General features: G+C 42.6%; 1 protein-coding gene across 2 annotated transcripts; it reads left to right on the forward strand.

Moving 5' to 3' along the window:
- The first annotated feature begins 1,034 nt into the window (after positions 1–1,034).
- DNAJC22 (DnaJ heat shock protein family (Hsp40) member C22) lies at positions 1,035–6,030 on the forward strand. Of its 2 annotated transcripts, none has more exons than XM_040425540.1 (2): positions 1,035–2,028; positions 5,566–6,015. In XM_040425540.1, exons 1-2 carry the CDS (start codon positions 1,186–1,188, stop codon positions 5,749–5,751), a joined length of 1,029 nt encoding a protein of 342 aa, XP_040281474.1. In that variant the 5' UTR covers positions 1,035–1,185; the 3' UTR covers positions 5,752–6,015. The 2 variants fall into 2 exon arrangements, with proteins under 2 accessions (XP_040281474.1, XP_040281475.1); XM_040425541.1 differs by lacking the exon at positions 1,035–2,028 and adding an exon at positions 3,126–3,265 and having other exon boundaries at positions 5,566–6,030.
- The last annotated feature ends 7,049 nt before the right edge of the window (positions 6,031–13,079 follow it).

Genomic DNA, 13,079 nt, shown 5'->3' on the forward strand with positions numbered 1-13,079 from the left:
CTCATTTGCGTAATAATTCTGCACGCAGTGTACATTGAATGTTATACTACTGAGGGGCAGCAGGAATCATTCATTTAATTAAACATTTTATAAGTCTCTACTAGAGCTGCGGGGCCGGAGCACAGTGAACGCACCGGCCCCCAGCTCCTCCTCCCAGTCCCTCCCCGCTGATACATCGCAGCTTGCGATGTCAAAAGGTGGCGGAACGCCGTTCCGGTGCGTTCCGCCAGAAAAAAAGCCCTGGGTACAACTGACCCCATCCTGAAAGCCACAGGCAATATAAACCCCTAGTATCCACACCCAGCCAGGAAGTTAACCCCTCCAGTACCAGACAGGGAAAGAACCAGGAGAAAGGAGGAAGGTAAAAACATGCTGCACCAACAACACATTGCCTCTGGCAACCAGCATGCACGGCACACGTGTCACGGCGAACAACAACAATACCGTGACACAGCCGTGACACTGGTAGGCTAGAAGAAAAAGAAGTGCCTGAGACACATAAGATGTGGCCTCAAAGTTATGCAATAAGATGCAGTTCTATAAGAACAAGTCCTGTAAGTAGTGAAATGGGGCATCCATGGATAAGACTTTTTTTTCCAGCATATCCCATTGTGCTCAGATTGTGATCTGGAAAATTTGGAGGCATGACGAATTTTGATAAGAATTAAGGTCCATCACATGCCTGCATGCAATCCCAATGGGTGCATTTTTACAACGATTGTTGTCCCCAACTCTGACAAACAGAATGGAGCAAAAAAGACATTATGAATTCTGATGATATTACCTTCTTGCAGATTCAAATTAGAATTTTTACCAAATGAGGCTATGTAGACTGCAGTATCATTGCATTGGTAAATCATTTAGTAGCTTTAAAGATAGATAAAATATTTTCTCAATCCAAAAAGTGCAATTAGTCAGTGATTGTGTAATAACTGATCTAGCATGTATCTGGGTGGAGCTACTCATACCGAGTTATGTCTGTGACCTTTGGGACAAATGCTCCCTGAGATAATACAGTTGGTGCTAACAAGAGCAAAGTCTATGCACATGCCTGAGTAAAGCCATTCACGTGAGACACTGCAAATCACCCTATATGGATGATCAGCTTCTCCTCTCCTGAACGAAACAAAATGTCCAGAGGAAAGCGTTCTTCACAAGTTACCTGGTGACTGGTACTTTCCTAAAATGGGGAAACGGCTTATAGTAGCTTTTGGCCTTTGGGCCATAGGTGGTCCACTTGGATTACACCATATATACTTGGGCCGAGACAGCCATGCCTTGCTTCTGATGCTTACTTTAGGAGGTTTTGGAATGGGGTGGATGTGGGACTTCTGGAAGATTCCACGACTTGTCTCCCAAGTAAATAAGCAAGAAAAAAAAGGAAACAACAAGTTAAAAGGAGGAACACCACCAGCAAGCTCTATTCGTTTCATGGTGCAGGTTACTACTGGCATTTATTTTGGTCTAGTGGCAGCTATTGGATTATCTTCCCTTACCAGTTACTATGTGATCGCTCTGCCACTAGCTGTTGGTCTAGGAGTCCATCTTGTTGCGACTGTAGGTGAGCAAACCTCTAACCTGAAGAACACACTGGTAGCTGCATTCATGACATCACCAATTTTTTATGGCCGTGCTGTCTCCATGATCCCAATCAGCCTCACTGCAACCATCACCTCTCAGCAACATCGGCAATATCGACGACAGCAACAGAAAGATGAAAATCTCAGCTTACGTCTATACCGCATTGGGCTAGCCTACCTAGCTTTCACTGGCCCACTTGCTTATAGTGCTCTTATAAATACAAGCCGCACTATTAGCTATGTGGCCGGATGCATTGGGTCTCTGCTTGATTGGCTGAGCTTTTTCCCCAGCCTGAGTGCAATGGTGGAAAGAATCCTCTTGCTGCCATACAGAGCCTGGGGGCTTTTTACAGGAGGAGGTTTTCATGATAATAACTTCAAACAATGGGAAAAAATCTATGAATTTGTGGCAAGTTTCCAGAATGTAAAGGAGGAGATGGCCTGCAAGGTAGGACATGAACATATACTGCTTGTAGGACATTAACATATACTGCTTGTATTTTATTATTATTTGCTTAAGAATTATTCTAAATACATGTACGAATACATTATGAATAATGGATGAGGGTGATTCTTTTAATACCAGACATAGGTCTTAGTCTGATCTACAAGTAAAGGATTACCAAAAATTTTCCACCATCAATAAGACAACACATAGAAAAGTGACCAGAAAAGTTCCCTTTACATGTCCTGATGTGGGGCCATAACAAGCGCCAATCAATGATATAACAAGTCGCTTGGTCCACGTTTAAAGTGCCAAACTGGCTAATGCAACCTGCATGGAGGACAATCATTATTACATTTGTTTGTCCCCCATAACGTTTGAATACTGTTGGCAGCTCAAGATGATGTGCTGCTAACAGGGCTGGATTAAGGGGGGCACCTAGAGCTCCAAGAGGAAGAAGGGGCCAGATCTGCAGTACCCTGCATGTGCAGCATGGGACTAACGACTGAAACTGTACCTGCTGTATGCCTGCACCTAAGGGCTTGTTCACACGACCGTATGGCTTTTTCAGTGTTTTGCGGGCCGTTTTTAACAGAGCCGTTTTTCCGTTTTTTGTTTCAGTAGTGTTTCCGGTTCCATTACGTTTTTCCGTATGGCATATACAGTAATTACATGGAAAAAATTGGGCTGGGCATAACATTTTCAATAGATGGTTCCGCAAAAACGGAACGGATACGGAAGACATATGGCGTACATTCTGTATGTGTTCAGTTTTTTTTTGCTGACTTATTGACTTGAATGGAGCCACGGAATGTGATTTGCGGGCAATAATAGGACATGTTCTATCTTTGAACGGAACTGAAAAACGGAAATGAATGGTTACGTATATGGACCGTATACAGAACAAAACAAAACTGTCCGTATACGGAACGCAAAAAACGTTTGTGTGAACGAGCCCTAACACTGCTAAGAGGAAAGAGAGAGATGCCTATATCTCCAGATTCAGAAAGCAGAAATAACTATCTCTCCCCTGTTCTCGAGGTAAATAATTATTGTGACCAGTAGGTGGCAATGTGATGCTACTGATGGCACTGTGACTACGCAGAAAGTCCACTGAGCTGGAGCACTACTAGTCAGTTAAGGAAAAAGGAGAGCAGGAGAAAGAACATGGGATGGGATGTCTACCTGCATCCCTTTCTCTGCCATAAGAAGTGGCTGGTATAATGAGAAGTCTTTACAGGTCAGTGGTACATGTTTGGTGAGAGACTGTGGTGGGGGTCAGAGATCTCTTGAAGCTGCTGTCTATGTTATGTACAGGCAGCAGCTTTAGTGGGATGAATATTTTTTTAGTGTCCCTCTACTTCCACACAAAGCCCATGATATCCATTTTCTCCCCTCCTATCTAATGTCCCTTTCACTACTAATTGGTATATTCACCTTGCCCTCCCTCCACCACAGAGCCTCTGGTGGGTAGTGTCTCACACTGCCCCTTACTTTCCTAACCTACCATCCCCCTTACCCCCAGGTATCCCTATTAGACAGGTGCCCCCCTCGTGATTAGGACAGGTTTTGTTTAGACTAATAGGATGGCGGCCATTTTATTTTCCCTGATGATAACTCGTTATCCTAGCGATATGCTCCCATTGTCTGAGATGGAAATACCCCTTTAAAAACATCATATGGTGCACTAACACAGTGCAACTCCTACGCTATGAGGAGACTAGAAAGAGGACAATGCCTTCATTGTAGGTGAGAAGATCCCAATCTGTGTACTGTTCTACCGTATATAGCTAGCAATCTCCAAAACAAAATTTGAAGTCCAGAGCAATCGTTCAGCACCAGAATAAAACCAAACATGCTAAACAACATAGCGGAACTCCCTGCTTTATAACTTGTACCGGTACATGACCTTAAAGTGGTTTCGCTGCGCAAACCAAAAAGTTTCCACCAGGCTGCGCATGCTGTAAAAAAATAGCACAGCCTATACTCACCTTACCCACCCCATGCCGCTGCCCTTCCTACACCCTCCTCCACACAGCAGGAAAAGGATGTAAATGCCACTCAGCCAATCATTGCAGCAATGACCCACCTCAGCCATTAATTGCCAGTGGGGCAGTCCCAGCTATTTCCTGCCATGTCGTGACAGGAGCGGGAAATGAAGAGTAGTAAGCATCCAGAATCAAAAAATTATTTTTTTTAAATGACCCCTTAAAACTTACTTTTTATTAAATTCTTTCTTTAAAAAACCTGACAACACAAGCTAACTATGCAGAAATTCACAGGGTAAGCGAACGAAAATCAGATCAAGGTATTTACCAGATAACTTGTAGGACGCCAGTGGTTATTAGGGTCGGAAGGGAAGGGGAAAGGAAAGGAAAAACTCAGAGGGAAAATACCCTAGTGTAGCCCTGCTAAATATTCCCAGAATGGTCAACGATGCGGAAAGCATTGAATCTTGTCATTGACATATATCATGTTATAATGACGCATCAATTTTTGATTAAAGTGTAGTATTATTTATGTACAATGTGAGGTATGTTGACCCTTTAAAAAAAAAAAAGGGGTTTATTAGTGCACAGAAGAGAACCCTCTGCTTATACCTGTATATGAGGGGATCTCGAATGCCTGTGTTCTCCGATCCTCCCTTATCCCCTCTTTTTTTCCCTTTTCTTGATTTGAGGGAGGATAGGTGCCTCGATTGCACCACCGTGCGGGAGCACTGTTTAGCACCCTGTGCATAGAAGCGCGCACTGCGCAGGTGCATTGATCAGCGGCTGTATCCACTGCATCTCATAAATTGAGGAGGCTTGCGTCCCACCGCCATGGAAACGGTGCGTTCCATCAGCTGGAGGGAGGTTTTTTTTTTGGGCCCTGTACCAATTTTTCCCACACGACCCCCTGATGAACCCTGGTGGGGGAAACGCGTTGGGGCAGTAGGGAAATCCAGTTTCTGTAAGGGCTTTTTAGGGCCAGCCAGGTTAGGTATGTGGACGGGGAGGCGTCACCTTCAGGAGTCATCCCCGGTGTGAGGATTTAGCAGGGCTACACTAGGGTATATTTTCCCTCTGTGTTTTTCCCTTCCCCTTCCCTTCCGACCCCAATAACCACTGGAGGCCTACAAGTTATCTGGTAAATACCTCGATCTGATTTTCGTTCGCTTACCCTGTGAATTTCTGCATAGTTAGCCTGTGTTGTCATGTTTTTTAAAAGAAAGAATTTAATAAAAAGTAAGTTTTAAGGGGTCATTTTTGAAAAAAAAAATGTGATTCTTCTGTTTCTGTACTTGTACATGACCTTTAAATACCTATATACATCTGTATTTGATAGAATAGTAAGCATCCAGGCAACATCAGAATGGCAGCGACAGGGGATAGGTGGGATGAATATACATTGTTCTTTTTTACAGCATGTGCAACATGGTGGAAAAAGTTTGCGATGGAATACCTCTTTAAAATATGCATTTCTAGATCATAAAACATAATTGTGCTAATCATAGCACCTATATACCCTCTTAAGTGTTGATTTGTGCTTCTTCCTCAGATTCTAGGAGTGAACACTGATGCCACCATAGAAGAAATAAGCCACCATTATCGAGATCTTGTAAAGGTTTGGCACCCAGATCACAACAGGCATCGCCCTGCAGAGGCTGAAAAGCATTTTCTTGAAATTCAGGCAGCTTATGAAACTCTCATTCAAATTCAGAAAATGAAGAATCGTGGACAATAAGAACTGTTCAACTATGTCCTGTCAATAGCTCAACAACAGGTGAATGGAGACAACCTGTATTACATACATACATACTCTGTTCTAACTGCTCCCAGGCAAAAAGTCCAAAAAATAAGGTTCACATGAACTGTGATAACAAAGTAATAAAGGGAAATTCACATCACACTGTAATGAGAAGGAGTCTGATCTCTCTGGCCTTTGCTGATCCGGGTAACAAAATAATGTTTTGCATAGATGCCTTTAAAGAGGACCTTTCACCACCCCTGACATGCCTGTTTTAATAGCTCCATGCATTCCCCATATAATAACAATTATGTAACATCTATTCTTATGGCTCTATGTTGTGCCATTCTGTTATTGCTCCTGCTAGAAGTTCTGAATGAATTGCTAGCAGTCTGCAGTAAGGGTACAGAGGGGCGGTAACCAGTTGGGTGTTTGTACATGTACAGACTCACTTTATCCAATCAGTGCTGCCATTGCCAGACTGTGCAGGGACAACCCTCCCACCACCAACTAGTTACCTCCCCTCTGTACCATTACTGCAGACTGCTAGCAATTCATTTATAACTTTAAGTTTAAATAATAAAGGAATGGCATATCATAGAGCCATAAGAATAGATGCTCCAGAATCGTTATTACATGGGGGATGCATGACGCTATTAAAACATGGCATGTCAGGAGAGGGGACAGGACCTCCTTAAATGGAATGCTATATCTAGTATTCTAAATACTGTAACCAAGTTTTCCAGGCCTGCTTTCAGGAATAGTTTGATTTTTCTCTTTTTGAGGAAGAAGCGGTGGTTGCTCTATTGTGCTTTCCTCTCTTCATTTCCCCCACACACTTTTCCTTTAGAACAATTAGATAGATAGATAGATAGATAGATAGATAGATAGATAGATAGATAGATAAATAGATACACCTAGTTACACATAGAGGCTCTGCTCTCTGTGCAACTACCGCGTCCTCTGCACTTTAATTTACAGGACCAGGCAGTATGATGTTTTCATTGCCTGGCCTATCAATTAAAATGCCCAATTACTTTTGAGTCCCTGAAATAAGTAGTCTTTGTAGAAAAATGGTTGTAGTTCCTAAACATTTTTGTTCAATCCCTTGAATTAAACCTGAAAGTCTACACTTCAATGGCATCTCAGCTGTTTAATTTCAAATCAAATGTGGTGGCATGCAGAGCCCAAATCAGGAAGATTGTGTCACTGTCCAAATATTTCTGGACCTAACTATCTGTATTGCTGGCTCACTGAGAAGGCCACAAATGCTCAGTTTCATCCTTTAATTGGCTCCTGGTCTGTGATAGGGAGAGAGCTGCAGCAGAAAGGACACATCCCCTGAGCTGCAGCAGAAAGGACACTACCCTTTAACTGCCAGCTTGATATAAATCTAGCAGAACAATTTGAGCAATAAATGGGAAGATCTCTGGATCCATGTGTGGTACAGGGCTGGTTCTAGCTTTGTTAGAAAGAGATTTGATTTTAATTTTTTAGATTAATCATGGCATAACCTCTTTAGTTGTCCTTATTCACATAAACAACCCTACCAGTTTTCCACAAGGGACAAACACAGATTACTTTTCCCCATTGATAACACATTTATACTCCCATCTCACATTTTTTGTAAACCATGGAGGCGATCAAATGGTACCTGGATAGTACAGCGTAATGTGAAATGCAATTGCAATTCGGATCTTCTTAAACTTTGATGGTCGTCAATTTGGAGACTGGAGCTGGATTTACTTGGCCATCACGGAGCGTGACAGGTAACTTAACATTCATTTTACATAAAATACAGCACAAAAATACAAATGAAATATGCTATCTTTCTGAAATGCATCAAAAGCAGCGGCGTACCTACCATATAGGCAGACCACGCAGCTGCTATGGGGCCCGTGAGAAAGAGGGGCCCGAAGTGGAGAGGCCCCGTCCTCTAATTGCTACTGTTTATCTTTCTAAAGCTAAAGGACCTTTGATGATGTCATCAGAGGTCCTGTAAGGGAACTGCACAGTATAAAGTGTAGTTCCCAGGTTAGAACAGTGCATCTGCCAGGACCTGTGATGACATCATCTTCAACATCACAGGTCCTGCAGAATCTAGCAAAGGAACTGCACCAAAAATGGTGTAGTTCCTAGGTTTCAAAGGTATATCTGCCAGGACCTGTGATGACATCATCACAGGTCCTTCAACCCCTAACAGCAAGTATTAGAAGTTCACAAGCAGCTCTGCATTGATCCATACAGACTGGAATGGAGTGGTAAGAGGAGGTCCTCCACTTTTCATCATTTACCCCCCCCCCTCCATGCCCTGTTTTTACTCATTGCTCACTCATGTTTAATACTTCAGACAGTTACAGTGACCACAACCTCATGTACCTCACACACAGTGACCATAATGTATAACTGACCACATATTTCTGTAAACACTGCATCTACAGTATTATACCTTCTATGTCTCACATCAATACACTGCTCTGTGTGTATATATATATATATATATATATATATATACAGTACAGACCAAAAGTTTGGACACACCTTCTCATTCAAAGAGTTTTCTTTATTTTCATGACTATGAAGGCATCAAAACTATGAATTAACACACGTGGAATTATATACATAACAAACAAGTGTGAAACAACTGAAAATATGTAATATTCTAGGTTCTTCAAAGTAGCCACCTTTTGCTTTGATTACTGCTTTGCACACTCTTGGCATTCTCTTTGTTATGTATATAATTCCACATGTGTTAATTCATAGTTTTGATGCCTTCAGTGTGAATCTACAATTTTCATAGTCAAGAAAATAAAGAAAACTCTTTGAATGAGAAGGCGTGTCCAAACTTTTGGTCTGTACTGTATATATATATATATACACACACATACACATACACATACACACACACACACACTGCATATATTACACAGTTTTATACATGCAATATGTACAGATATATAGTATATACAGCAGTGTACTGATATGTGAGGTACAAGGTATAATAGATGCAGTGTGTACAGATATATAGTATATACAGCAGTGTACTGATATGTGAGGTACGAGGTGTCAATACACTGCTGTATTTACTATATACCTGTACACACTGCATCTATTATACCTCGTACCTCACATATTACACTACTGTATATACTGTATACCTGTATACACTGCATATATTATACCCCGTACCTCACATATCAGTACACTGCTGTATATACTATATACCTGTACACACTGCATATATTATACCCTGTACCTCACATATCAGAACACTAGGAAATATACTATATACCTGTACACACTGCATCTATTATGCCTCTTTTGTGTGCCAGGGCTGTTTTGTAATCCCAATCCGGCCCTGATGGCATAAATTATAAAACGCAGCAGCAAGAATAGTTCATGGAACAAAAGGAGGGGCTATAAAAGGGGAATGGGGGCCCAATTTAGATTCCTGCTATGGGGCCCAGTGATTTTTATGTACGCCCCTGATCAAAAGCACTTTACTACCATGTATTGAATCCATATCCTTTCATAAGCGATGAAGCTGCTATCCCCATTATCCACAAACACACGTAACCCTTTCCTTTGGCAAAAAGATTTGCAATTACTGCATTATTAAAATAAAATCGGGACACAGCATTTCACCCCAATGGTCATCCGCTCCCTGCCTGCTGCTCAGATACTCAAACATCAAACATGCTCACTTTCCTGGCAGGCCACTCCAGACCTAGCTACCCATCACATTTTGAGGACCACCCGCACAACCGTGACCTCCCCACTGACAGTTATCCTGTCGCACAACTGCCATGGACCCTCTGATGCCACTGTGACCATCGACTTACACTGTTATAATGTAGTAAAATATTACAAACCAGATCAACAAAAAACAAACCGATTTTATGGGACGGTGAGTGGGAAAAATAAGGATTAGATGTGTCCCACCTGGCAACCTCTTTTATACACCTAAAAAACCTCCCTTTTTTGCATACCTATCCCATTTTCTCTTATACAAAAGCACCTAACGTCTCACCTCCCCTTAACTACCAGTCTTACCTCTCCTTTCCTATCTACTAAATGCACACCCTATCCAATCTCCTAATTGTATTTTCCCTAATGCTAAGGGCTGTATTACACTGGCAGATGAGCCTTACGATTGTTGGGAAGGAAGCGTTCCTTCCCGACAATCGCCTGCTTGTCAGTGAAGGAGACCGCTGCCTGCACTTACATGCCGTGATCACATCCGGGCTGTTTAACACTTTACATGCCGCAGGCAATAGCGCCCGCCGCATGTGAAGCGGTGACAAAGGGAGCGGACTCCCTCTGTCTCCCATCGGCACCCCACAAATGAGATTGCGGGGTGCCTATGTGTTTAAAGGCTACCTGGTATCTGTTGTAGGCCCTGGTCCCGGCTTTAGTAATTTCCAGCAGGCTGCGCCTCTCTGGCGCAGCCTGCTGGTCAATGCTATATTAGCATTGCTATTAAAATGCAATGCATTATAGGGATATGCACTGCATTTTAAAAGCAATCAAAATACTGTATGCTATATATAGTTCCCTTGTGGGACTATTAAGTGGTAAAAAAAGAAAACAAAAACACATTTATTAAATTTAAAAAATGACATAAAAAAATGACACTTTTTTTCCATTGAAAATACGCCGGTATATTTGGTATTGCCACGTCTATAATGACCCGGACTACATAAATATCACATAAATTAACCCCTACGGTGATCGCCGTAAAAAAGAATTGCTAATTTATTCTTAGTTGCCACCGAAAAAACGTAATAAGTGATCAAAAAGCTCCATTTACTCCAAAATTATACCAATGTAAAATACAAGTCATCACGCAAAACTTAAGCCCTCACGTAATGCCATAGAAAGAAAAATAAAAAAGTTATGGGTCTTGGGAAGCAGCAATGTAAAAACATTTTTATCTTTTAAAAAAGGGGTTTTATTGCAAAAAAGTAGTAAAACCTAAAAAAAAAACTATATGTATTTGGTATAACTGTAATCGTACTGACCCAGAGAATAAAGATATTATGTCATTTTTACCAAAAAATGAACGCCGTAAAATTTATAACGTAAAAACGCAGTGGCAGTATTGCTGTTTTTCCCATCTCCCTCCCAGAATTAGTTAATCAGAAAGTTATGTGTACCCCAAAAGGGCGCCATTAAAAACTACAACTTGTCACGCAAAAAACAAGCCCTCATAAAGCTATATAGATGGAAAAATAAAAAGGTATAGCTCTTGGAATGCGACGATGAAAAAAGGAAGAAAAACGTTTGGTCAGTGAGGCCCAAAACAGGCTGGTCACTAAGGGGTTAATTACATACAATTACAAAAGTATTCAGATTCAGGTGCTGGTTTGAAAACTGTAGAATATTTTTTGTGGGACAACCCCTTTTAACTCATGACTGCTGGTACACCAAAGAGGCTAATGATTGGCTGCAGCAGTCACATGTTGTTGACATGACGTTAAGGCCTCTTTCACACAACGTTTTATTTTTTTTCGTTTACCGGCCGTTTTTTCCGTTCCGTATACGGTCTGTATACGGAACAATTCATTTCCAGGGTTCTGCAAAAAAAAAACGGAATGTGTTCCGTATGCATTCCGTTTCTGTATTTCAGTTCTGTTATAAGACAGAACATGTCCTATTATTCCCCGCAAATCACGTTCCGTGGCTCCCATCAAGTCAATGGGTCCGCAAAAAAAAAAAGGAACACATACGGAAATGCTTCCATATGTCTTCCGTATCCATTCTGTTTTTGAAGAACAATCGATTTAAAATGTTATGCCCAGTCCAATTTTTTCTATGCAATTACTGTATACTGTATATGCCATGCGGAAAAGCAGAACGGAAAAACGGAACCGAAACAGAAACAAAAAATGGATCCGGAAAAAAACGGCCCGCAAAACACTGAAAAAGCCATACGGTGTGTTAAAGAGGCCTAACACTGCAGCCAGTTAAGCAGAGCTCGACTGGGAGAAAGGGAGCAGCTGCACTGGATCTGCAAGGTAAGTACTGAAAGTGATCAAATCTTTATTGCAGGCTTTTCCCCGGCGTTTCTTACTGAAACCAAACAGCAGGGCTGGACTGGGAACCTCTTCAGGGCACATGACGTACTGGTACGGCATGTTGTCCTGGTACTTAAGGACACATGACGTACCGGTACGTCATGTATAGTTCCGTTCACCGCCGCCCGGCGGGCAGTGATCAGAACCCGGTGCCTGCTCAAATCATTGGGGGCGCAGGCAGTTTTTTATTTTTATTTTTTTGTGTGCGTACGCTGACTGTGGCCGGCACTCTTAGCGTCCGGCCACTGTTAGCGCATCGCACACCCCACCGCTGATCAACTTCGGACGGTTGATCAGCGGTTTTGAATTTCTTTTTTACTTTTTTTTCAAATTTTTTGCCCTTTTTTTAGTTAGTCTTTTTTTTTTCTGTTAGTTTTAGGGATAAGTCCGCGAACACCCGTGCCCCCACGTACACGCACACCAAATAAAGATTTACACGCACATACACACGCAGACACACACTCCCCTATGGCCCGCTGGATGTTCTCGGCCGAGGAGGCATACGCCCAGCTTGCCTCCGAGTCCGAGAGTCCCAGTGAGGACAAGGATGACCCCACTTTCCTGTTGTCATCTGCGTCCTCCTCATCATCTAGCGATGATGATGAGCCCCCAAGGCGGAGCAAGGGGACCGCCATGTTAGGGACCCTCTGGCCCACCCTAGTACGAGCAGCTCTGGGGCTCGTACTAGTTTTACAGCCCACCAGTTAAATCCACCGGAGCCCCCTGCCGGTGAACTTGTCTGGTATACCCCAGAGCGATTTGAGCCCGATTCCTGATTTTGTAGGCCAACCAGGAATCCAGATTTCCACAGTGGGCTTCACTGAATATGACTTTTTTAGTCATTTTTTCTGTGACCAACTGGTAAATCTAATGGTGGAGCAGACGAACCTGTACGCCCAACAGTTCGTTGCTCAACACCCGGGCTCCTTTTTGGCTAGGCCCGGTGGCTGGACGCCGGTCAGTGCAGCCGAGATGAGGACATTTTGGGGCCTCGTGCTGCATATGGGCCTAGTCAAGAAACCTAGTGTCAGGCATTACTGGAGTGGGGACGTCCTCTACCAGACCCCACTTTACAGTACAGCCATGACACGCTCCCGGTTTGAGGCCATCCGGAAATGCCTGCATTATTCAGATAATGCAGCATGTTTTCCCTGAGGTGATCCTGCCTATGACCGCCTGTACAAAATCAGGCTGGTCATCGATCACTTTAGGGCCAAATTTGTACAGGCCTATGTACCTGGAAGGGAG

The sequence above is a fragment of the Bufo bufo genome, chromosome 3 (genome assembly GCF_905171765.1).
Source record: "Bufo bufo chromosome 3, aBufBuf1.1, whole genome shotgun sequence".
Lineage (NCBI taxonomy): Eukaryota > Metazoa > Chordata > Amphibia > Anura > Bufonidae > Bufo > Bufo bufo.